The 27,731-nt window shown below is 42.2% G+C and overlaps 1 protein-coding gene across 9 annotated transcripts in view; it reads left to right on the forward strand.

The window, feature by feature from the left end:
• FRMD4A (FERM domain containing 4A) overlaps window positions 1-27,731 on the forward strand; it is a 356,772-nt gene that overhangs the window by 280,560 nt on the left and 48,481 nt on the right. For all 9 annotated transcript variants that reach the window (XM_021531010.2, XM_077783672.1, XM_021531005.2 and 6 more), the window contains 6 exons: window positions 3,213-3,269; window positions 5,701-5,723; window positions 13,241-13,324; window positions 19,941-20,006; window positions 20,213-20,270; window positions 22,072-22,158. In XM_021531010.2, the coding sequence (XP_021386685.1) occupies window positions 3,213-3,269; window positions 5,701-5,723; window positions 13,241-13,324; window positions 19,941-20,006; window positions 20,213-20,270; window positions 22,072-22,158 (375 nt within the window). The remainder of the gene's footprint in view (window positions 1-3,212; window positions 3,270-5,700; window positions 5,724-13,240; window positions 13,325-19,940; window positions 20,007-20,212; window positions 20,271-22,071; window positions 22,159-27,731) is intronic.

Genomic DNA, 27,731 nt, shown 5'->3' on the forward strand with positions numbered 1-27,731 from the left:
ACTCAGCCAGGTGGGCTGGGTGTTTGGGACTGGGAGAGGTTTGTCAGCAGCTGGGATTCCCTGGGAGGATCCCTCCTACCTCCCTCTGTGCTGGCAGAGGCCATTCCTGTGACTCACCTCCATCTGCCAGAGAGGACGTGGTAGGAAAAGACAGATGTAGTCAGGGAGAGATTGTTTCACCATCCCACAACCCTCAGCACATTTGTGACCTGCCAAACCAAGTAGATGACACCAAATCTGGAGCCTCACTTGACATTTATATGTCCTAAAATGCAGGGACTAGCTTTGTATTTTCTAAAATCTAGAGCAGAAGCCAGAAAATTACTTTTTTTCAGTGCCCAGGAACTAGGCAGGGCTGCTGAGCTGAGCTGTGCAGTGCTTTGCTCTCCGGCAAGGCTGCAATTAGATGTGCTTAGTCAGCCCTCTCCAGCAACAAGCTCAGTGAGCATCACGTTTTGGTTCCTGGGGAAAGTTCCTTTTTGAAGTACTGCCAGGAAAAGCTTACACTGTTGTTCTTTTTTTGGAGAAAGCTTAATAAGAAGAAGAGGGGAACAAAATAAAGAAAACAAAGTGCCTGCAGATCTAAGTGAGTCTATTTTAGTCTGACCTCTCCTGAAACCATTACTTTGCACATTCAATCTGAACATCTCTATCCAAAAATAGCCCTGCTGAAGTCCCAATCTCCCATGCAGATCCTTCTCCATTTGTCTTCCGGCCACAGTAAGCCATGCTGTACTATTGAAAAAGGCACTGAATTTGAAAATTGGGTGCAAAGTGTCTTCTGAGGCTCAGGGCGAGCACCAAGCCTGGCAGATTCCTCTTCATGTCATGTTGTGGGGAACTTGGTGTCTAAGCATAGACAGTGCTTGTCATTCCTGCAGCTAGCACATGATGTCGCATGCTGCCAAACCTTGAGAGCTTCCTTGTTGTACCAAAACTTTCCTTCTTGGACTTCCCATGGATACCTCCAGCCCTGGCTCCCCTGCAGCCCAGAAAGATCAATGTGTATGAAAGAGGGAAAGGTGCATGCACAATATTAGGAATTAAAACTGTGCTAGTATCTCAGACCTTTCCTTGTTGATTCTCCAGACACACGTCCTCAAACATCTCCTTGCTCAGGGTGGGGAAGAATAAAACTGGGGTCTAGTTTGGGGCTGCTAGTCACTGGGTTGCCACCTGGCCCTGTGTTAGGTGCTGTGTTCCTCTGGCTGTGCCCATTGCAACTCACCAACCCTGTTGAGTAGTGAGATATTCGTGAACCCACACACCCAAACTTTTGCACAGGATCGGCAAGACACTTGCCAGAAAGGCCAAGCCACATTTGTACTACCAAAGCAGACAGGGCTTGGCATCAGGCACTGTCCCTTGATCAGACAGACTGCTTAATGACTCGCACGTCTGGCGTGGGTTTTGGCCTGTGCCAACTGGCTCTGCCCCAGGCATTGCTTTGGCGCTGATCAAGGGTGTGCACCTGTTCCAAATAGGCAGCACAGTGGTGGAAACCCCATCTGGGACTGGGGGAGAGAGGGTGAGCATTTAGTAATGAGCTCTACTGCACCCCACATACCCTTGGGGCCAGAGAATGGGCTCTGGCTTACTTCATGTGCCAGTATAGACTTGCCATAGCATTGACACATGGTTGCACTGGCTGTTTTATCTGTGCCGTGCCTGATGCTTGCAGACAGGAGGAAGACCAGATGCTCTGGTTCTACTCTGCATTGCCCCTTGCTATGGGATGTGCCTGATAGCTCCAGCCCAACCCTGCCTGCAGCTGACTCAACCTCTTGCACCAGCCTCTTCCCTTGGCACGGGCTCATCACTGGTGCAGGTGCCTGCGTGACTCAGGCAGTTCAGCTGAGAGGGGAAAAGGCGTGTTTATCGCCCGTAGCAGAGCTGCTCTTCACTCCCCAAGGAGTTGTTATGAAAGAGGTGAACTTATTTTAAAAAGCTGGCACTAGTGAAAGCCAAGGACACCTGGATCTTATCCTGTGTTTTGTTCCCTTTGTTTTTGATTTTGCCAGAGACAAGCCAATACAGCAATTGTGGCTTGTAAATGAGGTGTGGCCATGAGTTGGCTGTAGCATGGATCACAGCAGTGATCTATATTTAGATCACTCATTTCTTGCCAGATGAAGTAAAATATTAAAAACAGAAGCTTAAATAAATACAACAGAAAAACCACTACAAGAATGAGCTGAACAGTGACCCGGTTTACTGGGCCATGTCTATAGGAGACAATGTAGGAGTTCTAGTTGCAGAACAGAGACCTAAACATTATCTCAGTAAAAGGCCACTAGCTTCCCAAAGGCAGGGACCAGAGAGTCAGAAATAGCATGCTTGGCCTCCAGAGTAATGCTTGTGCCTCTCATGTCAAGCATCTTTGATCTTTGGACTGCATTCTGCACATTCAGCCAGAGCAGTGCCTGGACCCCTTGGTTCTGTCTGTAACTGCTGTGTCAGGCACAGCAGAGGAATCCTGAGAGGATCTGTTGGGACCCTCAGTGTTCTTAATGTGGCCATGGTGTCCAAGTAAAACCCTCCAAGATTGCTTTCATCAGTGGCAGGATCCTCTAAAATGGAGCAAGGAAGATCTACCAAAAGACTTGCTGTCACAGCTCATTCTCAAACCACCCCAAATCTCAGTGCTCTTGGGGATGAAAAGGACAAAACCAGGGCTCAAATACTGCATGAGCAAATATGGTTCATTTTCCTGTAAGTTTACCTTTTGCAAGGGCTAGAGGAGTCCAGTGGGGGCTTTGATACCACCTCAGTGTGTCGAAGACAAATTCTCATTCCTTGCTTCTGTGACCCAAGGACAAAACTGTGTTCCTTTGAACCATGGTCACATCTGAGGGCAAAAAAACTTATATCCTGGACTGCTTTTCACTAAATCACACAAGAAAATAAAATGTACCCTGATCCTACCCCTTCCACCTGCCTTCTCCTCACTCCTCCCCCAGGAATCCCTTCATGCCACATCCAGTTATGCTTCATTAACCAGTGCATTACACTGAATATTTAGCTTTTTCCATATCTTAGTGGGCAGGTTCTCCCTCCCTTTTGTCTCCAGGAGCACAGGGAATACTTTGAAGCCTAGCCAAGGGAGAAAACTGGCACTGCATGCTTCACCATCCAGTAGTCAGGAGGAGATGTATGTCCTTCTTACAGCAGCTCAACTCTCTTTTTCTTTTATGTTTTCTTCACCTTTCAAGGAGCTCATTGAGGTTGACAGTGAAGTGGTGTTTGAACTGGCTGCATACATCTTGCAGGTAAGCACCCACCTTCTCTCACTTGGTGCTTCCTCATGCTGCATTAAATGTTTTGATTTACCAAATCCACAATGGCTGTGTGGAAGTGTAGGGCTTCCCACCAGTTGCAGAAAAAAAATGTCTTTTCACAGTTTTCATTGCTTCTGACAAAATGGGAACAGAAGGCTCTCAAACTAGACCTCCCAACTCAGGGAGCAGGTACTACTGGTCAATATTTTGCATGCATAAAACGTATCTGTTTGCACCAGCACAGATATCCAAGACTCTGGGGTATGATGTACAGCCAGAGAAAATCTAAGTGATGAATGCAAATTCCTAGGCAAAATCCATATGCAATGGGTTTTTTTACTTGCATTTGTTTTCCCAGTGGGGTTTGGTCCTCTGATGAGCTACATAAGCTTCTACATATGCAACTGTCTGTATTCTCCAACATGGGCAGAATGGTCTAAATCAATCCACTCATCAAGAAGAGGGAAAAGGGTCAGAGAGTAAATGACCATGCAGTGTTTGGTAAATGTCTTGTTCCCAGAATGGAACCTTTTCAGGGTAGCGAGGGTGGGTTCTGTGAAAGTTCTATTTTTAGAAGCATGACTGTGGGAGCACATCAGATGTAATCATCAGATGAGCCTTGTTTCCCCTCTCTTATGGTCTGTAGTTTTAATTTTTTTTCCCATCAGCCACAAAGCTATGAGGAGCCATGTGAGCAGACAAACCAGCTCATCAGACTGCACTAATAAATAACAGTGCACTGCACTTCTAGAGCACTTGCCATGTTAAAGCAGCAATTAATGTGTAGGGATTTGAACCTTCATTAAAATCATTTTATGTAACAAGAATGGAGTGAGAGAGTCAGGATGGAGGACTCAATTAGCGGCACATTATAGAAATCACATATTGGCTGTTGGGGGAATGCACATCAAACAACGGGCTCATTGTGGGGAGCAGCAGTGGGGTTATGAATCTATTGTCTGCTCATCCTAGTGAATAACTTAGTGCTTAGTAACTGTACAACCAGACCCAGAGCTGTAACTAACCCTTGTTGCTGGGATTGTTTCTTGCCACAAACACAGGATGTTACCCTTATTCCTGTAGTAGTTTGATGTGTAACTTAATGAAAACAGTCAAAACAAGCCACACCCTTGCTGCCTGTAAGCAGAAACTACTACAACCCGTGTTTGTGACAGGATCCAAGCAAAACAAAAGGAATCATACTGCATTTTGCTCTACTTCTTGCTGCAGCATTTAGGTCAAAGCACTGAATTCTGAAGAATATACACTACAAAATTGTTTTTCACATTAAGTGAAAACACCTATGCAGGCAAGAGCATATCCTTTGGGCTTTGTTCTGTATTGAACTGTAATCATGACATGCTCAAAGACTCCTTCGTATGAACCAGAGAAGTGCTTGTCTGCCCTTCAGTTCACTCAGAGGGAAATGGAAAGATAGTAAAAGTCTGTCAGAAATCAAGTGATTTAGTCTGCAGCCCTATTTCAAATTGTTTTATAACCAGAACAAATTAAAGCACCACCAGAGCTCTGAACTTTACCCCAGCCTCAGGACTGAAACACCAGTGGATGTGGGCTGGCAGGTTTTGTGGGTAGATGAATGGATGTAAAAGACAAAAGACCTAAACACAAAGCCCAGTCCTTTTGGCAGTGGAAACTCCCTCACTGCACAAATTACATTCTTGCACCGTGCTTTCTGTGTAGCTGGTGGCAAATGAGGTGCTTTAATATGAATAATATGAAAGGCATATTGTCTGTGGTAAATGGAAAACGCAAAATGCGTGCTAAATCTTTTGCAGAGGGCACTCAGCAGATTCTGAGGATTCTCCAGGTGTGCAGTAAGACTAACCTAACTACTGTAGTGGAACATTTTCCAACCCTTTAATATCAGGCTGTGTTAGTAATAAATAGAAGTATCCAGATGTACAAGTAAGGGAGTTAAATACTCCCCCAAACACCCAGCAACGAGTTAGAGAAACCTGTGTCTTGCATCCCTTTGAAAGCTGACAGTGAGCAAGCTTTTTGAAAGTCTAGGTACTAGAAAATGGCCAGAATACTTGTAAAAAAGTCAGGGGAGTTGCCGTCTCAGAGGTTGCAAAGCCACTGAGACTTCAGAGATTTTCTAGTAATGTAGCACCCAAAATTTCTTATTTACTTACATTGTTTCCTGTAGCATCTTAGGTATCCACAGCAGAATGAGGAATCATCTGGCCCTGTATTAGATCTTTTGTTTGCTAATCTGCCCAACTCACTGTGTCATGGCACTTGACATTAGATATTGGTTCCAAAACCTGCATGAGGAATCAATTACAACAGGAAATTGCTGCTAAATGAATTTTGCAAATGGAAACTCTTGAATAGCCTTTTCTTTTTTTTTTTTTTTCTGTTTTTAATTATATATTTTTTATTTCTCTACCTTTTACAGGAGGCAAAGGGAGATTTTTCAAGGTAGGTGAACTTAAAAAGTTTTTGCCATTGTGTGATGTGAGAATAAATCTGGTAAAATTCCTCTGTCAGACATGCAATTCAGTCATAGCTGTGTAGCAACAGGATTGCCTCTGTTAGCAAAGCAACTGTGTGTGTATGGCTGTCATAGACATCACGTTTCCTGACATAATTTCTTCACCAAACGCAACCTTTGACCAGAGCATGCCTTGCAAACAGCATTGTTTGTGATTTTGTTGTTGACAAATCTCATTATGTGGTCGTGAAGTTCAGGAAATAGACTAGTCTTCGGAAGGAAATTGCTAAGGAAATGACTCTAAAATCACTGTTATATCACAGATCCTGCCAGAGGCAACATTAAAATTCCAACACTAATTGATATTTCAGTTTGAATTTGGACAGTTCTCAAAATCACTGATTCGATAATTGGCTTTGTTGAACTTCTGCTATCCCTTGAGCCAAATCTTCAGACTTACTGTAAGAAATTCAAGGAGGTCACTGTATTTCGTGTTTCAGAAAACTGTTAATGAAATGCCCAAGAATTTTCCTGCAAGTCAACCATGTCTGTGATTTATACGTTAGTAGCAGCTGAAGGTCAGATGCTTGTTTGGTGTCTCACGTGAGAAACATGGAAGTTCTTAGTGTGAAGCTCAGGAGAACTGATGATGCTAAGAATTTCTTATAGTCTGGAGGACCACAATATCCATTGAAGTTAGTTTCAGAGAAGAAAAGAAATGGGCAATGGGATTGAATTGTCAGATGAGCCTAAAAATTGTCTTAAGTTTGTCAGCATTGCAATACACTGAAATGTGATTGTAATGACAGGAGGCTGTGAAGAACAGGCAGGTTCCACTTTCTGGTGGATTGGAACTTCTAGCCAGCTAAAATGATGACAAATCAGTGAAAAGAAACTGCATTATCCTGCACATCATGGAATCTGGGATGACATAAAGTAGCCCTTGCTAAAAGGAAGTTTAAGCTCTGCCTTATCATTTCTCAAAACGTTAATGAACTTGCAAAATCCTGGTATGCATCTGACCACAGAGACACAAACCCAGTCTTGCTTCATTTTTCAGTTCTGCCCAATTTGGAATAACTTGGCTATCAGCACTGTTTATTTAGGGGGTACTGGAGTGCATGTGGCTCTGACTTTTCAGTCTGGTTTTCAGTGCACTGCCAAGCACTTAGTCCAGAAGAGTTGTGCAAAGCAAAGTTTTGCCATTTCAACCTGTGATAAACCACTGGTTTTCCTTAGAAGAGAGGTATTTGTTTAACAGAATGTCTTGGTTATGGTGAAAACACACTCGGAAAGTATACAGACTATGAAATTCAGAACAGAAAGGAATCAGATATCTCAGAGTAATAGGACTGAAAGTATTTTATCTTCAAGTACCCATTTCCAGACCAGAAATGGAAACAGCTGGTGGAAAGTTGCTAAAAACTGCTAAAAGTTGTGTGATGTCCCTTGTAAAAGGAATGGTTGAGTTTATTACAGTGTGCTTGTGTGAGAAATGAGGAATCTTCTTTGAGGGCACAGAAGATACCTCAAGCTATGGTGTTAACTTCTCCCACCACATCAGTCTGTCATCACCAGGCCCATTAAAACACCTCTGAGTTCTTTCCCCTGTGGATCACAGTGATTTGAAGTGGAAGGGGGATTCCTTACATCTAAGTCAGGCAGAGAAGGGGTGTCATAACAATTTGAGGGCACTGCCAGGGATCTTAATTTATAAATGGACTTTGAAGACAAATCTGCCAGTTTGGAGGCTGTTCTTGGAAAAAGGTAGAAAAATGCTACCCTGATCGTCTATGGTCTAGAAGACTTGGCATCTCCCAGGAATGTCTGTCCAGCAGCTCCCATCTAATGTGTACTGACACAGGTTTGTGTGCTGGGTGAGATCCAGGTGCTACTGAAGTCAACATGAGGTTGTTGTGGTCAAGATTTTTGCCTGCTGAGATTTGTGGTTATCATATCAGCAGTGTAAACTCTGGCAGGCAGACCAAGCCTCAGGCCAGCCAGAGGAACTGCAAGTGAAGGCAAATGTTCTGACTTCTCTTAGGGATCAAGTTAGCTTCAATGTCTGAAATTAGTTGATGTTGAAATACTGTTTAAAGTAGAAGTGGCTACTCTTTGAAACAGAAAAGCTTTGCAGTTGTGATTGTCTTGCTGCTGGGATTTAAAGATTATATATTGTGCATGGCAGCATATGTTGTGTGAAGGCTGAACTCTTGAACTCTTTGTTTTTGAAGAAATAATTTAATTCTAAATGGTTGCATGCTTGGAACGCAGACTGCTGCTTTCCCACACCTGTCCTGTCTACTGCTACCATCAGATTTATAGCCTGTGAGAGTACGAGTTTCTCTCTGGCCCCGATCCAGAAAAGTGCATAAGTACTGGCTCATTGGTAGTGATGGGAGAACTGCTGTTCCCCATGGGAGCCTTCCTGTGAGTCACTGCCGATCACCTCAGGTGCTGGGAGAGTCAGAGCCAAACTGTCACAGCTCCAGCTGTGTGCTGGCACCTGCCCATGGTGGCCAGAGTGGGATTACCTCCAAACTCCACTGCAGCCACGTGGAGGATCTGCAGCTGGTTCAACACTCTTGAATGCAGTTGCAAGTCTGTTCTTTGGGCCTCATGGGAACTCAAAAAACAGAACTAACTTACAAATTCTTAACAGTCAGCTTTCTACCTCTGTGAACTGATACATCCTCAGTGACAGCAGTTCCCACTGCTGCTTTTGAGGAAATCATCCCGTACCTCAGAATAATCACTGTGCTCAGAATACTCCTTTTTCCTTTTCCAAAAAGCAGCTCATCATTTCAAACATGATCCTTTGGTAGGGCATTACCATGCATGAGTCTGTTATCACTGCTTCTTGTCATCTTGGGCATCACAGTGATTCCCAGGTTTTGCTAAGCCTGGGGAACACAGTCCAAGCCACCCTCACCTGTCTTAAAGTAAAATGCCACAACAGCCCTGACAGATGAGTTTAACAGCTATAGCGAGCAATTATTTTGAGTCCTTTTCAATTTCTAATGTGTTTTTCATTTCAAAAACAAGCTCATCAGAAACCCTGAGTTCCTGACCCTGTTTAGATCAACTAAACAGGTTGATAAGGGGTTAGATAACTAACAGGTTAAATTAATAAGTATTAACATTTGTTGTGAGTGGCCTCCATCTCTTAGTTGATAAAGATTCAAGCAGAATGAGGTTTAAAATAAAAAGCTTTTCTTCTTAAGAAGTTCCTAGTCTTCTGCAGTAGAGTATTTTCATGTTTCTGAAAGAGAATGCCCAAATGCTTCAGCTGACAAGACTTAAATATGTTTACTTTTAGTTGGAACATACCATTAAATTTTGGACAATCAAGTTTCCTTGTTCAGCTGGTTTTCAGGTGGAACCAGACACTTAAGATTGGATCTGTGCTTTTCAGTATGAGCTGCAAACATTTTGACTTCAAAGGTGCAGAACTGCATGTGTAAATGTCCTAAACTAGCACCCTGCAGATGGATCTAAAGGTTATTAGCTCAAACTAATCTTTTTTCTAGCTGGGAGCTGAGTCACGCTTGGTTGGCAGAGCATGGGCAGGACAGATTTCAGTTCCTTAGAGGGACAAATCCTACAGGTGTGAACTCTCTTTAGGCCTACATAAAGGAATTACCAAGGCTGCCCTGGCTAATTTGTGGGGGAATACAGCATATTGTTAAAATAATTGGGATTCCCCCCCGCCCCCGCCAATTTAATCCTGCCAGACTGAGAGTACAGTCCCAAAATCTCTGGGAAACTTGCACCAGCTTTAATCCAATTCTTCAGCCTTAAACAGCTTGTATGTCAAAGCAAGTAATGCCATATAATGATCATTTGTCCCTCAGTTTAGGGATGAGAAAGGAAAACATCTGAGTAAAACAAAATCCTGAACCACTGCAGCTAGTTCCTCATTGCTAGATTTCTTCCAGTTAAACAGTATGAGACATTTCAAGTGAACTCCAAGTATCTCCCAGCAATATATGAAAGAATAACAAGGGAGAAAAGCTAACAGCCAGTTTCCTGCTAGGCAGAATTTCACAATAATTTCAGCATTTGGGCAGATGGTAATCTAACATAGTTTCAGGCTTACTTTTCTTTCTGTGTAACCAAGTGACATTTAACCAATTAGAATGTATTATAGGGTTAGAAAACCTGGGCTGCATTCTTGCAGCCTAATAGTAAAGATCCTAAACACTGTATTTTGAAAAGCACCATCTAATCTGAGAATCTCAGATTATACATTTCCTCCTACATGCTACAGAATGAATTACCATGCTGAGAAGTGCTGGTAACTTTAACCTGCAGTTTTGTTTTGTTCCTGATCATTGTTATTACACATGCTGGAAAATGTATGAATTTCCTGAGACAACTGCATATGTAATCTTGCTCAAAATTATTTTAGACAGTATGCAAAAATTTGTTTTTCACAAAATGTTTATGAAGTTCTGGTAGGCCTTTTGCACCCATGCGTAGATAAAGATATTAAGAGGTGGTGACTAATTAATTTGGGCAGGACTCATTAAACAGGCAGTGCCAGAACAAACCCAAGAAGTTCTGTTTTCTAGGTCCATTGTTAGTTAAAACTTACTCTGGCTTAGTAACCAGCTTTCAGGCACCCGTGCAGATGCCTTTTCCAGTTCAGTTTTCATATAATTATTCAGTCCTTTAAATATTACCATTTGCACCATAGGAAAAAAAAAAGAAATAAAGTGATCTAGGGGACACAGAGAAAGTGTCTTTGGAGCCTTTCCCCTGCATATTAATAAACCTGTGTCCTAAACACCCTTCTGTATATATCAGCCCTGGAGGCTGGACACTTCCGAATATAAAATAAATGCAGCACAAGTGACCGGATTAAACAAACACTTTCTAAATACAGTAATAAAACAAACACACTGAGATATTTCACTAGAAAGAGCATGAAAGGCAGTAAGTAAAAAAACACTTGTGATCCCACTGGAAACATTTTAAAAATTGAGGGTTTCAGTGTTTTAAAAGGAGCCGAGAGAAAAGTGACCTCATGGCCACTAGTTCAAATGCAACCTGAGTCTTTTGGATTTTTTTCATTTTTTTGATTTGACATCTTCTTGGGAGTCTAAATTAATTTGTCTTGAGATGAGTCTTGCCAGAAGGCTTAGTAAATGCATGGACCACAGAATGAAATACCTTTTTGTTCCTGGAAGTGATTACCTGACATACATTTGGTGCTTTGAGGCTGTGAGGAATTATCCTTATAATATTTTCTAGGTGCTGAGCAGAAATATTAATCCCACCCAACATCACTTAGAATGTCTTTTTCTCTGATTCTTAAAAGACGTTATCACAGCACAGGCAAACTTTGTGCCTCACTGACAGAAAAAAACAGAGGTGACTGATGTTAGCCCTTTCTTTTATAGGAGCCATTACTGACTCAGAGCTTTTCCCAGACTCTCAGGGATCATTAGTCACCACTAATCTTGGTCTATTTGATAGATTTCTGGGCTCAGAAAGTCCCTGTTTGGAACTCACTCTGTGCTTTCCCAGAAAAGTTTTGGAAATCTCTCAACTTCCTTCTCTGAGCAGCCAGCCTCAAAAAAATCATTTCAGGGCAGTTACTTCTGCTTGTACTCTGATTGTCCCAAGTTCTATTATTTTTTTCCCAGTTTCTTTCAAAATGTCAAAAACCTCAGTAAGAGCTGAGTATGCACATGCTGTAGAGGAGACAGCTCTTGGCAATAAACTGTAAAAAGCAGCAACTTGTTTTCTAGGCTGTCAGTCACAGAACAGAGCTTCCAGATCAGCAGATAACACGGTGCAGAGCAGCTTCATGTTCAAACTTGTGTAGATATTTACCTGCCATGGAAGAATAAATCTGAATAATTTTTGAGCATTTGCACTTAGAAGAGAAGAGCTCTCTGATAGCCAAATGACCATGAGGATTTGGGCAGGAGTGGGTGTTCAAACACTGTTTGTCAAGAGACTTTTGGCTTGATATAGGAGGTGTTACAGAGTGGTTTTCCATGTGCTTGGCACGGCAGCAGTTGCCTCAATTCTTGTGTGCTATTCAGCACATTTTCACTCTGCAAAATTTGAGCCTTATTGAGACTTGGCCATCTCTCACAGATTTGTCCTGACTAGAAGTTTGGTCCTGTTTTAAAACTACTTAATTGATTGTCAAGGAACTACCATAATAATAAATAACAAATGTCTATAGACATGCCCAAAATGCCTGCTCCTGGATTTATGTCAATGGTTTACCCTATGACCCAACCTAGCAATTAACCTGCAGACTCCAATTAAGACAGACCTACCTAGGTCTCAGGCAGAGCCTGCTCCTGGGATGTGCAAATGAAGAAATGCTGTGGGAAGATTTTTACAACTGAAGCACTACCACTTCTCTACAAATCAACATACAGACTGTCCCAGAGACAAAGATGAAATAGGGTGATCTGGGATGTCCATGAGCTCCTCAAGTCTTTAGCAGATATCAGGATCTCTGGTCTACAGTCTGTCTGCCAGCCCCATGGGAGAAGCCAGTGGGCTGGGACATCTGTAGCTCTGGAAGAGGTATCTGTCTCTGCAGCTCCAGGACAGCCACATGTTTGGGTAGGATTAAGGGAAGGGTATAAGAAGGCAGAAAAACTTGCTGTAACAAAGTAAGCCAATAAACATGAATTCTTTGGCACTCCTCCGTGTCCTGTCTGGTCCTCTTGGCTGTGTATTTCTACAATTTTAAAAATTAAGAGCAGCACTGCCTTCCTTCCCAAGCCTTTGAGGCTTTTTTTTTTCCTATGTGCACACAATTCCATGTGTGCTTAAAAGTGGGAAGGGAGGCATTTGGGGTTTGTAGGAGAAAATCCCACTATTTCATCTGTGAGAATCTGCCTCCCATTTCATGAGTTCTCCTTGCTCTCTGCTGCACAGTGATGCTACTCCAGCTGGCCATTGTGGCCACTGGAGGTTGCAGGGAGAAGAATGTTAGTGAGGTTGTTGTGTAGGAAGTTTTTGTGTAGCAGGACCCAAATTCAAAGTGGAGTCTTATCTGTGAAGATCTTATGCAAAGAACAGGTCACTGGGCAACCAGTTAAGAACAACCTGTGATGTGAAGAAAGCAAATTGTTACTTTTTGCAGCAGTTTGTAAGGCATTAAATAAAGATGTATAATTGCAGCTGAAAGCATCACTTTCTCTCCCCCTTGGTTTTTTTTCTCCTATATGAACATGTCCCTGGCACCCTGCTCAGTGACATGTGGCATGGTGGCTTTTGTGTCCAGTCACTGGTAGGAAGTGCTTCAACATAACCATCTGGGAGAGCTTCTCTCCAATTTTGATAATAGAGGGAAAAGTTAACTGGGCTGCCATAAAACAAATAAAGAGAGGAGAAAAAGGAAACCCCAGTGCCTTTTGTTAAGAAGGAACAGATGTAGAGACATAGCAGCCTGCCAGCTAGGTCAAGTCATATCAAATATTGTGGTTGTTTTCTTGTAGCCTGATCCTCCTTTTGAACTCTCTTTCAGCAATGAAGTTGTAAGGAATGAATTAAAGAAGCTGCCAGCCCTTCCAACACCAGCGCTGAAGGAGCATCCTTCCCTCGCTTACTGGTAATGTATCACTCTCCACAGTGCCTTGTGCAGGACTTGGCTCTGGCAGCGTGGTCTGAGAGTGGAACTGGGATGCAGAGATTCCTGCCCTCTGCCTCTGGGTCTGCCACTGACTCATTGCATGACTTAACACAAGTGGAGCTACCATCCTGGGCCTCAGTTTCCCCAAAATGCCAAATGCCTGGCCAAAAATCCACTGTAAGTGTGCAAATGTCCCGATGAAATCAAGAGGCCTAATGTGCCATTTACTTCCACAGCACTTTGCATTTGTGAAAGAGTTTTCCCAGGAAATGTCAATGTTTTGCACTGCCTTGTGTCGAATGATTCAGTTTCATCTCGCAAATCCTCTCTATATGGCACAGCTGAACTCATCTCCTTTTATATGAACTCAGTGTTGGGAGGTGGATGCTTGTTTGCTCTGTCTTTATTGCACTGAAAAGCAAGCTCAAGATAGGAGCAGGGTCACACTTAGATTTTACATACCACACATGTAGATTATTTGTGCCACCCTGCATATCCCTTTTATCTGTGCAAATAGGAAAGAATTCAGGGAAAGACTATTCATTAAAGAGGAGACACTTTCACTCCATTTTCTGCTTGTTGCTCTTTCATGTTTGCCTTTAAAGCATTAGGCTGTAACCCTGGGGTTGGATTGAGCTTCTTTATCTGCTACTCTTTTAGTTTCTGCATTTTAGTAATCTGAGGATGGCAGGGGGAAACAAATCAGACTGTAGGCTATGATGTCAGCCCTTCTCTTTGCCAAAAAGGTCATCCTCTTCTCCTAGCATGGCTACAACAGTGGAATTAACTGTACCTAATGTCAAGTCATAGGCAAGCTCATCGTGAGGTCTCCTAATCCTTTTCTGAGAATAAAAGGAGAGATTCAGAGTCCCCAGCTGAAATTAGGATCACTGACACAATAACTGTGGATCATCAAAATCTCCTGATATTTCTCTCTAAGAACCATATCAAATCTTCATGAAAAATGATAAATGTAGGCTGGCATCTCATTGAAAAAGAATGGTCTTCCTCTTAGGAGCATCTCTTTTTCCAAAAACTACTCCACACACTCAAAAGCAGTACATTTCCAGGTGGCCTGGCTGTCTGACAGACTGAGAGGTCAAGCTGAAAGCCATCTCAAGAGGAGTGGTGGGAACAAGTAGGCATTGACAGGGAAGGCAAAGCTGATCCTTCAGCAACAATGTGGCCTAGGGTTTTAATAAAGTGCCACATAGTGAGAAGAGCTGTGTGAGATCGTCGTGTTCAAAATATGAGTGTTTGCATTTATACACAAGGTACAGCACTTGCAGTTGTACTTAATTTTGAAGCGGGGGGGTCTCATGTGACTGAGAACAGGTCACAGGTTGGGAGGATGGTGTTGCCAATGGAGTAATAAAATCAGAGGCTATAGTCCTGTGACTCCCTTGTGACTTCATGTCAGTAAGCAGGTCTAAGAGACCTCTTTAACATTAGTAGTTCATTATTTTTTAATGATGGCTTTTTTCTAAACACCCTCTGAAACACTTAAAGCTCTCAGGAAGCGTCTGTTGGTGAATCAGACAAAAAGCCTCAAAATTACAGATCAAACTTCAGTGATCTAAGGGAGCAGATTTTTAAAACTGTTTTCTCACTTCTTCACATTATGTGCAGATTATGTATCAGATGCAGATTTCACCCAAACCTTTTCTGTGAGCAATCAGTTTTATTCTGCAGTTCTTCAGCATGAGCACAAGTAGTCACAAGTGAATATCCAACCCTGGAAAGAAACTTTTAAAACATTAAAGGTGGCATGTTATTGGCTCTAATTAGTTTAAAACAGACAAACAAAAGAACTTTGTACTATAGTTTTATCAGCTGAAATGGATTAAGAGATAATAAAATGGATAATCAAGTAAATACTGTGATACCTTCAGCAAGATGCTGTATAAGATCTTCGTAAAATAATGCAACATTTCCATTAGACACCATTAGAAAACATCAGCTGTTGCACCTACCAAATGTAGCAACACCAGTGGAATGAGTCCTGGATTCTTAGATCAGCACAGTTTGCACCTCTGATTCCATCTTCATGTAGTCTCCTGGTTCCATACCCTTGGTGTAAGTCTTTCCCTTCACTGTAATCTCTTGCAGCTTTCTCCAAGTTCAGAATAATCAGTTGCACATCTTATTCTCAAGCATCTTTTGGCATCTCTGATTACTGGTGAAGAAAGAAAGGGCTTTTTGGTGGGTTTGTTTATGTTTCTATTTCTTTTAAATGGAAGCTGAGCTCCTGGTCTCCTCCCACACAGTCCAGGAGTTGAGGTCCTGAATTTGGATTTCTTTTGGCCATGCATGAAAACGGACACAAAACCAATCACAGGGACTGGAGAGAACCTTTAGAAATGTGTAAACTCACAGTGCTCCTTTCCAGACACTTGTCATAGCATTTTATTTAATTTCAGATCCTCCCTAACAAGCCAGCCAAGTACTTAGCTGTCAGTAATAAGGCCAATATGAGGTGCAACAACACAAAATGCTAGATTGGGATTTTCAACAGACCAGGGGGAAAACAGACTTCTCACAGGTTTCCACAGACTTTGAATGAGAGCTTGTTTTCAGCAACCCAAAGCATCAGTGTTGCCAGAAAACCCATCTCTGAAAAGGTCAGTTGAAAATCACTATTTAGTGATTTTCTCTGGTTCAACACAGACCTGAGGCCCTGGTCCAGCTCTTGGTCCCTTGGCCAAGGTGGTGGTGGCTTCAATACAACTGAAAATAAAGACATTAGTTGTTCAATAATATAATCAAAATGAAAAAGTCAGGTTAGAAACAGAATAACACTAAGGAAAAGCAATGAATGGACAGCTATTTAAAACAGCTCAGTGTGCTGAGAAGAGAGTGGGGAACAACTGACTTTGGAAATCTGGATCTGATTATGAGAAACTCAAGGCCTGCATTTGCTTGCATGTTGTCCACTGTCCACTTCTATAAGCTGCTGGGACAGGAGGGATTTCTTGTTACTTCTAAAGATCTTTATCAGAGTTGTCTGCTGCAGAATATCATCCATGTATTAATTTCTGCAGCTTTGTGGGGAATGTTTTATGAGCTGGCAAACAGACAGCAGTGCTTCAGCAGCCTCTGTGTCTCTGTCTCCACATTAGTTAAGCATCCTCTGCCAGCCCTGCATTGTGAATGAGTTTCTGTGTCACCAACACAGCAACAAGGCAGAGCAGGGGGGAGAGGAGATGTCAGCTGGTGGTCCCAGCAGTGTCCCAGCACTCTCCCAGCTGTCAATAGCAGCATGGCAGCTGCCTGGAGATGAACAGCTGAAATGATAGGGGAGCAGGTTTATAGGCTCTGCTAATGCTCCTTATGACCCATGAATGATTTTGCTTGTTTTCCCTGGCATGTGTTGGGCTTAACCCTCCAACCTGGAGCTGGAGGCAGAAAGCAACCTCTGTGCTGGATGATCCTTCTTGCACGGGTCAGTGGGAAGGAAGTTCAGAGAATTGTTAGAGGAGGGACTGTCACACAGATTGTTGTGACCATTTGTTTTTCCAGTGTGGACATTGCTATCTGAGCTAGGTGCCCTCAGCTCCCTTTGCTGTCAGCAGAGAGAAGCAGCAGTAACCTCCTCCCAAGGAATCTGTCCAAAATAGATTGGATGACTTGTACTCTGGAGTACATGTTTCTTTCCCCAGTGACAAGGCCGGTGCTGCAGAAAGATGAAAGGCCACAGATCCCTCACAGATCACTCTTAAATATGGGTTGATTGATATTTCAGGCTTTATATTTTTTGTCCAAAGGAAAGAAGAAACAAAGGTGATACTTGCCTGGCACTTAATGGCACATCTGTCGACCACAAAACATTTTGTGGCACATACTTGTGGCAAATCTGTCAACCACAAAACATTTACTAAGAAAAATCATCAGTACCCTACCAGAACAGTGGGGGTATAGCATTGCCTACATTTGCTTAGAAGAACTGAGTACAGCCTGGACTATCCCATATTTCTAGCATGGGTTAAAAACAAAGCTCTTTGTCCTGCTGTTTAGGAAGGCTCCCTGACATATGATCTGTCCTTTTGAAGGAAATGGGCCTTGGCTTCCCTACCCAAGAAGTATGGTCTAGGAACATATCAATTGTTTTATAATAATAATTTGTAAGAAAGCAGAGCACATCCAGAATCACATTAAGTAATCAGCATGTCTAGGTACGTCTACTTTTTCCTTGAATGGCAGCAATATGCAAGCTTGATCTGTGCAATGAACTGCACAGAGTGGAAAACAAAGCTAGAATATTTTCCACTGGAGAAACTCCATTATTTTCTGAGAAGTCACTCCTAGTTTGTTCCTGTCTGACAGAGGAATTGCATCCACATGTAATCATGGTTTTAAGATGTAATTTCAAAGAGCTGTAAGCCCTCTCTGTCTATCTTTTTTTATTAAGAATGATGTTTTTTGGAGATGTTCCAATACTGAACACTCATGTAATTTGGTTATTGCTCCAAAAGTAATCCTGTTTATGATAATCATGGCAAGAGACCCAGGTTCTGCCTTCATGTGCACACCCATAACATCTGTGGTACTTGCTTGGATCAGTGTGCTGAATATGGTTTCATAGCTGTAGAATTTAGAGCTTACAGATCTTTTTCTAAGCATTAAAATGATTCTGAGGGATTTGATGGGAGAGCTGGACCATTCCTTTACTCATGTAATTTGTCACTGGCTCAGTCAGCATCCTGTTCTGCTGTGGCCTGCTGATGGAACAGCTCTGAAAAGGGCTCTTTTATTTTTGTAGGGTGAATGGGGGAAGCCACTTGGTGAATGAGTAAGGGAAACAGTTAAATAACCTCTCAGATAAACAACAGGTTTGTGAGGGAAAAGCTGGCCCTGCTGACAATCCAACAGACTGTCTCTGAATTGTTCCTTGCTGCCTTCACTGATCTTTCTGGTTCCCCTTTCTCTCTTCATTATTAAGGCTGCACAATCCTCAGCTTCCCTTCCCTCTTCTTTCTAAAAGATGTTTTGTCTCTCTAGCACAGGGGTGCAAATGGGGAAGGCAGCAATGAGAAGATGCAGTCATGTTAAGCTGGGCTGGTGAAACACTTTACAGTCCTCCACAAAAGCCCCCGTGGGCATCTCTGAACAGTCATGGTGAGGTCACCTACCATCATCCCACCCTGCTGGGCTCCTTCACACTGCCTAGCAATACAACTGGCTTCAGTTCTGCCTGGGAAAGGATTACCACATGGTGGACAACTGAAAGGCCCCATTAGGGGGTCCTGCTGGATCCAGGAAATGCAGGGAGGGAGGAATGCCAGTTCACATTGCCCTAGACCACCTGCAGCAGGATGGCCTGGGATAGACACACAACACGGATGGAAGCTCATGCAGGGCCAGGTGGGGAAGGTAATTAAGGTTTCCCTCCTCTTGGTCTGGCAAGCTCTGTACAGTATATCCAGGGGACTCAAGAGATTACCTGTCCTTGGGAGTCAAAAATAAAATACAAAATAAAGAGCAAGAAATTGGTTTTAAACCTGAGAACTTCAGTGTTCTGTCATGCTAGTGTGGCAGAGCAGGTCCTGTGTGCATTACACTGGATCCTTGGCCTATACTTTGCCATGCTGTGACCTTGCTAGCACAGCTGATTACATGCATCAAATATCTCTGCTGCCCATTCACTGGAGAAGAATTATTTAAATTCTTTAAAAGTGAACTTACATGTGTGTCTCAACCTGTCATTTGTGTCATGCTGGTCTCTCTTGGATGCTCCATCTCTACTGCTTATTGGCTCACACTCAGAATTGTCTGACACAGAGGCCCACTGGTGTGGAACAGCCTCCATGGTTCACCTTGGAACACATGATGACATGGTTCATGTATTCCTAAAATATAAAATGATGTTAGTCTCCAAGGAGCTGTTGGAAATGGGCCCCAGCTCATGCCAGCTCCCAGTGCATAGCCAGGAGTTGCAAGTTAACTCAAAAGTAAGCAAAGGCACATGAATACTTTAAGAGTAAAGAAACACAAGTTTGAGTGCCCTGGAAATATCCCGTCACTGCTGTTATTGTTGCCTCAGTGTACACCAGGAATTCAGCTCCCTGAGAGAGATTTCTGCAGAGTACTTCCCATGGTGCACCTACAGTTATGCAGTTGCAGTGAGGAGAAATCTGTCAGTCTTAGGGTTATGACTGGCCACCAATTTCTGACAGTTCTACCTGTCTTTCAGAGGACATGGTGGGCTTGACAAGAAGTTATAGCAGTTAGAATAAAGCAGGTCTTGAGAAGCTCCAACACAAATCTCTTTGCCCTCAGTGTAGTATTGTGGGCATCATTTGTAGATAAGGAAAGGAATGCAGGCAGGGAAAACTCTGTACAAGTAGGTACCATGTTTGTGAGGGAAAAGGGTTGTTCCAGAGACCCAACCCTTACAAAACCATTTTTATTCTCAGTCTGTGACTCCCCCTTTGTTTACCCTGCTGTGCACCAAATGCCCTCATCTAAAGATTTTGCTTGGTATCTTTTGATTCCATCAGTCAGTAGCTGTGTTAACAGAAGTATCTCTTCAGATTTTGACAAGATTTTTAGTCATGATAATGCCATTATATAAAACATCTAATTTTTTCCTTTCCAGTGAGGATCGAGTCATTGAACATTACAAGAAACTAAATGGTCAGACAAGAGGTCAAGCAATTGTGAAGTAAGTGAAAAAATAATTATTTCTTTGTGACCTTTGTTTTATTAGGAAGTATTTCTACAGAACTGTAAATACAATATATAACTATGCATCCCATCTCATGCAATGCTTCATTTTAAAGTATTTCTTGGCATAATTATTTATCAAAGTTTTTTTTCAGATCATCCTCTCATTCTCAGACATGTTATTCTCTTCTTTGTGTCTTGCAGTTATATGAGCATTGTAGAATCCCTCCCAACATATGGAGTGCATTATTACGCAGTAAAGGTACGTGCTACAAGAAGGTCCTTCACTGAACTAAACTCTTGTTGGAGAGGGAGGGAGAGAGGGACAAACAGCCATCCTGCTCTCAGAATACAATACACTGCTACTAAAGTCTTGTTTCACTTCCTGATGTAGGGTAAACTTATTTCAGCTGTGTGTGCATGTTTAGTAAATACAGTTCCAAAGAGGAAAATCCTGTTCTTGGAGATAAAACCCTTGCAGTCCTATTGTGCTGGAGTGTTCAGCTCAGTCAGCAGCATGGCAATACCAGTGAACCACCACCAAAGGGACAAGCCAGACACATCTCTGGCAGACAGTCCTTTCTGTAGCTCCAAGAGGTCAGATCTTTCCCAGATGGCAGATCCATGAACACCTGTTTAGGGCCAGCCATGACCTGCATACTGTAGCTCCCCTGACATGAGATATGTAGATGGATACAGAGATTGTGCATCATTTTAATGCCAGAACAGTCTTATACTCTAGAGATAGGTAGCACATTCTCATCACCATACAGCTGTCCTCTTCTATGTGGACTTCATGCAGCTATATTCATGAAGTTGCTAATTACTTTTGTCTAATGATTTATCACCAAAATTTCCAGCTTATTATTATTATTATTATTATTATTATTATTATTATTATTCTTTGCCTGACCAGCTGTGTAGGTTTGTGGTTTTTTAAGTAGAGAAATCAGAAGTAGAGAAAGCTAGAGCCACATTCCCCAGAGCATATTCCCTCATTTATCACCCCTGAAGTTGTGATGTGTTTCATCATTATCTCTCTGCACAGATCACATGGTTTTTCATATCTCTGTAATGTCTTGTACACATGGAGTACTAGAAAAATGCAAATATATGACTACCTGTCTCAGGAGATGCTTTTCTAGTCTATTCCTGCTAATAGGATGCAATAATAAAGTTATTATTATTTTGCAAAAATCATTAGCCTCATCTTTTCTCAGAGGACACGATCTCTCCAGTACCCTTTGCATCCAGATCTCTTAGACTACTCTATATCAAGAAAAATCTAGTGAAGTGGGCTGGGTGTTCAATCCTGCAAAGACTTGAGAGCTATTCCAGTGAGCTCCCCATGGTCAATAAGCAGCAGTGAGCAGCAATGAGGCAGCAAATATTGCACATAATAGGGTTTGCTTCTGCCTGATGTGGGGGTTTGATTTTGCTGTGTTTTACCCTGCCATTCTCTATCACATTAACAGAACAGATGTAATTTCATTGAGGACTTCAGCTCAGTAAATTGCAGAGACTGGGATCAGATATCAGCCATTACTCCATAAGGACATTTTATTGCACACTCAGACACAAAGCAGTTGGGTCCGAGCCTGTCAGACCTTATCACTTGGTAGCTCTCAGATCCCATTACTGCTGCATTTTCGAGACTAATGCTAAAATCCCTCCACATAATTCAAGTCAGATGGGTGATTTGCTTTCCTTCTTCTCCAATCTCTGAGTGTTCCGACTGAATAATTTACAGGCAAGAGAAAGAAGATGCACCACTGCACAAGGGACCCATGTCAAACTTCCTCAGCACCCCTGACAGCATTTTGAGTAACTTGATCACACGTGATGTGTTTTAAATTGTTTTATATGTCACGGCCAAAAGTGAAACAGATCTCTTCTAAACCCTGTGGAGCTTTGTGACTTGCGGGAACTCAGCAGGGGGAAATTCAACAACACCCATTCAAAGATATTACTTAGAAACAAATCTTCATCTTGAACAACCACACAGGAAATCTCCAGCATTTCCCCATTGTATTCAATATAACTCCCCTTGTTTTCTCTTTCAGGACAAGCAGGGAATTCCATGGTGGTTAGGACTTAGCTACAAGGGGATTTTTCAATATGATTACCATGACAAAGTGAAACCAAGAAAGGTAAGTGTTTACTTTCCTACTAAGATCTGGGCTTGCCACACATGTCATAGCTTGAGTCAAGGGTGTGATGTACACCAAATGCTGGCATTGATTAATGTGATTTTTGAAGGATGTTTGTTTTCTCCCAAACTTGTCTCTGTGTCTGCAAAGAATTAATGGACAAAAGTAACTCATAATTTATGGAGGAAATAAGTGTCCCTTAATCTTGCAATTTACTTTTTTTTTGTGTGATTCATAAGACATAGATGGGAACTCAAGGACTGATCCTCTCAGGTGCTGGAGGCCTTCCATTCACTGGCAATGGTGGATTGGGGGTGCTCAGCCCACCTTTGATATTGTATTGTCAAGCTATAAATTATCTGAGGCAGAAAGGGATGAAGAGACAGGAAAACTGCTTCCATTTATTAAAAAAGGAAAATTGCATTATTTTCTCAGGACCAACATTACATTTGATAAGCAATGATTTTCCTAACTGAAGAGTTAATTTCAAGGTAGCAGGGAAAGCTGACTTTTAACACATGCATAAAAAAAAGGCATGGGAAGTTTTGATTCTTGAGCTCAGCCTACGAGGGGGACCCATGTGCTCTGATTTTTCCACCTAGAATGCCATCTAATATAAAAGACCTCATTTCTGAGCACATGCCCTGCAGGTGAGAATGCAGAGTCTGTTAGCAACAGTGTTTGTTGCACTGCAAACCTGTGGAGACATCGGGAGACAAGACTTCAGGCTGGCATACAGGCTGCAGGACTGGAAGATTTGGAGCAACTAGGCAGCTATTCTGTGGATGCAAAAGCTTCCACAGTGAATTAAATTCTGCATTTGTCTTTTAGTTGTGTCTGTACCAACTCTTCTTTCACCTCCTCTGGTCACATTCAAGTTGGACGCTGCCTGGTGCTCACAAAGACCATCTTCTATTAAAATGAACTAGTATCAAAGTTTTGGTAGAAAGCTGCTAAGGAGATAGCAAGAGACAATAGGTGCACCAAGTAGCCTTTCATTCACTGAAGGCTATTAATGGGACTTTTATTCATTAAAAGAAAGGACAAGGAGAGTAAGGAGATCTTCACAAAGACTAAAATACACATCTATTTGGGATCAATCATTACCTGCAGGGCAAGCCATCCTCACACATGGTAGTTTAAAACATGCCTAGGCTAGGTGTTTGCACCCACATATCTCCAGCAGTGCCAATCCCCCAGGGAAGACATGTACTTAAAAGATGCCTTCAGAAGTCAGTCTTAGGAATACAGACATTTCTGTGGAAAAAATGAGTGCTCTGCCATGACAGGACTCAGCCTTTCACACGTTATAGCAATTATTGTCAGCCCTCTTGGGATGAGTGGGTCAGTGGAGAGCATCAGAAGGAAGGAGAGGAGAGATCAGGTGCTCTAACTGCATGAGAGGAGACACATTTCCACCAGAAGGGTCAAACCTCCTTTCTCAGCTTGTCTACTTTCTATTCTCAGCTGTTCAGTGTGATCTACTCTGTAGCATTGGTTTTGGAGCTTGATAAACTTGTCACCAGCCTGTGTCCCTACTAACCTACCTCTAGCACTCACACTGCACCTCAAATCAGGGGCTTTAGGCACCTCTGGTCCTTATTCTCCAAGTGTAACCCTAAAAAAAAATAGGGTGCTGGTTTCCTCTTTATTGGGAATTAGTTTTTTGGGTCTCAGTAAATCATGTATGAAATCCAGCAGACCCAAAACAATGGGTTATATAAACCTTATGTAGAAACTACTAAGAACTGTGGCAGAAAGGAAACTGAGGAAAGGTTGGGTGGGAAGGCAAAGCAGGAATTTCCAGGCTCAGATTTGTCCATTGCCACAATCCAGAGACCACAGCAGTGAAAAGAAAGCCTAGATGAGCATTTCTCTGCTACATGATGCTTGCAAACCCCATCTGTTGGCAGAGCTATTCCAAAATGAACAGCCTAAATCAGGGATGGGACTTGGACAGAGTGGCTGAGGCTTTGTTATTTCTCCACGGAGTGATTTTACCTTCTGTGGAGCAAGTAAAAAGACTTTTTACCCTACACAGGTGGTAAAACCCCTCTGGCAAGAGCAGATCAACTGCCTCAGTGAGGCGTAGTGTTTAATCCTCTTGCTAATTAGATTGTAAAATTGCACTTGATAACCCTGGTATCTGGGAGCAGCCTGCCACAGTATCTGATTCATTTCACTGCACCAGCATATGCTGGTTCAAGTCTTTGCTGTGCAAATGGGATGGGTAAACTTTACTGAACTTTCTGAAAGGTAAAATTAGTGGGGGAGGGGGAAAGAGATTATGGCTTTTCTGATCTTTAATATTTTGTTCCTGCACACTGCTGACACCAGAAACAAATTGAAAACTTACAATGGAAAAATAAGTCTCCCTGGAAAAAACACAAACAGAAAATTTTAGAAAGAAACCAGCTGAAATCAAGACATTTATATTAAGTGCATATAAAAGCCTTGTTTGTCTTATGAGGAGATTGTAATGTTTTCCTTTATGTCATCCTAGATAGATTTCCATGTTTCTTGTGCTTGTGAGTAAAACTGTAACACACTAAGCAGCTGAACCTATCTCAGGCGATCTCATTAGCAGTCACTCAAAACCATGATTTCATTAAATTGCTGGAGTAAATCAGCCATGTGTCTCTAGAAAACTAACCAGGTTTGTCAGCAAGTTAGATGAGACTGGAGAGGGGAATTGAGGCTGATGCAGGGCCAGAACCTCATCCTGCTTGCACTGTTCCCACTCAAGCATCAAGTTCTCCAGCATTACGGGAGATGCAGCTGAGATGGGTATCTGGCATCTAGTCCTGGGTGGTTCAGATGGGAATGAAGGGCTATTAAACTGGAATGCAGTTTTACCTAGACTGCAGAGACTAATGTGTCTCTGTGTTTCTATTTTTATGTTCCTTCCTGGCTATGCTTGAATTTTGTGGAGGCCCTGAATCTACCCAAAACCATCACTTTGAGGGTCATCCTTTTTCTTCTGTCATTTGGGGGTTAGCTCACAGACTCAGCAAAGCCCTGTCAAATGCTTCCCCTCTTCCCCTTGCCTGTTCTAGTGCAAATTTGGTCCCTATGAGTTATAATCTGCTAGCTGTACATTCTTGGGTATGAAATAATTGCAAAAGTTTTGGTATACTACACAAAATCCAATGCTCCAGCTGAACAAGAAGAAAAGAGTATCGAGTGTGGAAGAATGGCTGCTGTCCTGCCAACCATATATTGAGGCATTCTGGAAGCTGGGCTTGCAGAACCAGTGTCATTTGTGTAGAAGCCGCTCACAGCTTCCAGGGTGGGCAGAATCCATTTCCCTCTATGTTAAACTTAGCTTCTACAAACACTTTCTTGTGAAGAGAAAAGACCAAACCCATGATATTCAGAGAAGGGTCATTAGGAGCAACTGGAAAGAAAGCCAAGGCACTGCAGCAGCCCTGTGTGAGCATTTGTCTGTGAGTGGTGTGTGTCATTTTAACCAGCATGCAGGGATGTGACTCCACTCCATCCCAAGAGACCTGTACACAGAGAGCCTCAGCATAGCCTGGAGCTGTGAGATCTGCACATCCAAGTAGTAGCACCAGGCATATCTCTGTTGTTCTAGTGAGATATTCCCACTGATTTAAGAGCCCGAAGGCATTTTTTGTGCAAACAGCTTAACAGTTAGTAAACAACTCCAAGCTGAAGAGTGAATGATTAACAAAGTCAGCCAAAGGACTGCCATATGGCAGATAAAAAGAGAGAGAAAATGTTTAATTTATCACAAAAAATAAAATTACATTAAAGGAGAGTCTTGTAATGTTTAGTTGCTTTGTAAGAGATACATCTATATGGTGTTATCTCATTTTCTTCTATAGAAAGCTATTGGCAATGAAACCTAAAGTGAGCCTTTTTTCTCAGACTCATAAACATTATCAGTGCTTACATTATCTGGTTACTGAAGAGAGCCCAAAGGGAATAAAGGTATTTAGAAATAAGATAAAATGTGAGGCATCACAATATTCAGCCATTAATGTAACTTGACAAAAAAAATTTCTTGTGACACCAGTTTCTGCCATTCCTTCTCAGCATTACCCTTTCTCTGAGATTAAATGAAGCATGCTGTGAGAATGCTCTGTCCCTTTCCATAAGGTCTCTGCAACAGTCTTTGGGTTCTCATGACAAAGTATTTAATTTTTAGTTTGTAGCGACATCATGTATCTAAAGCAAAAGTAACAGGTTGACTTCCCATTTAAACATGAAAAAATAAGAGGCAAGTTGGACCCATCCTACCAAGCAATGCAGAGCACAAATAAATTCAGTAGTTGTAAGTGTCTGATCAGAGAAAAATCACCTGCTTGTCGAAAGCATGAGGAAAGTAATCAGCACATTAATTGTGTCCAGAAAGTGAAAGATTGTTGTCCTGTGCCACTTGGCCTTTTGCAAACAACAAGAGATAGAGTGAACTTTCCCAATTCCAGAGGCAAAATGGGATATTTACACAGGAGGAGCAATAGCCTAATTAAGAGCTGCTTTATTGCAGAACAAATACATCCTCTCTGCTTTAGGACATAATGAAGAATTGTCAAGTCAGTAATTGCATTGATGGAGTGGTTAAACTCGTGCTTCCTGTGGTGAAGGAATGACAGACCAGTAACTTAAAAAAACCATAAAATAAGGATTGATGTGAAATGTACATAAAGTAGTGGATGACAGGGAGGAGGAAGCTGACAGATTGTTATCTGTCCTAACTGATCATAGAACACAGGGAGAGTCAAAAAGGCAAAAGAAACATGAAATTCAGATTAGTTACTGGAAGCCCAATTCACTTGCACAGCTCCTTGCCACACAATACAATAGAGGACAAGAACTCAGAAGGATTGAAGATAGCACTAAAAGTGTGAACTTCCCCCCAGGGTTTTAACATTGGGTTGGTTATTTTCAAAGAGAATTTTGGGAGGGGTTATAAATCCTGGTGTTCAAGGAGAGTGTTTGATTTGACACCAAGTTGGTTTCTGTTGTCAGAGGTAAGGAGCATGTGTCTCACTCCTCTCACTGGCATGCTGCTGAGCCACAGGGTGTATTCAGAACAGGCTGGACTTTCTCTAGGGCATCCAGAATCAAGTGAAATCAGAAAACATGTTGGACTGATGTTTCATTGAGCTCCTCGTCATTTCCTAGGACTTTGCAGACACCTTTGCATTGTAGACAGGGATAGAAGATTTCAAATTTACAAATTATAAAAAATGAGCAGAAATCATTTCCAGGGAATACTGGTTTAAAAGGTTGTGGAGTCTCAGTGGCACTGCTGTAATAAATTATTCACTGTGATTAGCAGGCTGTTAAGGACTACCTGCTGACTCCTTCTGCTCTGCTCTTTCATTTCTCTTCTCATTGCTGATCCCTTGTGCTTCCTGGGTTATGGACTTGGCTGTAAACTGAACCAGTCTTCAGGTCACAGTGGGTTCAACTAATTTTATAGTGCAGTAATTCAGTCTTGGTTTAGTGTTTGGAAATGTGGAGCATGGAAGGAGGGAGACATATACAAAGTGAGGTTCCTTACCACGCTGCTCCTTCTCATAGACACAGGTTGCTCACCCAAT

This window comes from Lonchura striata, chromosome 5 (assembly GCF_046129695.1).
Source record: "Lonchura striata isolate bLonStr1 chromosome 5, bLonStr1.mat, whole genome shotgun sequence".
NCBI classification, from domain to species: Eukaryota; Metazoa; Chordata; class Aves; order Passeriformes; family Estrildidae; genus Lonchura; species Lonchura striata.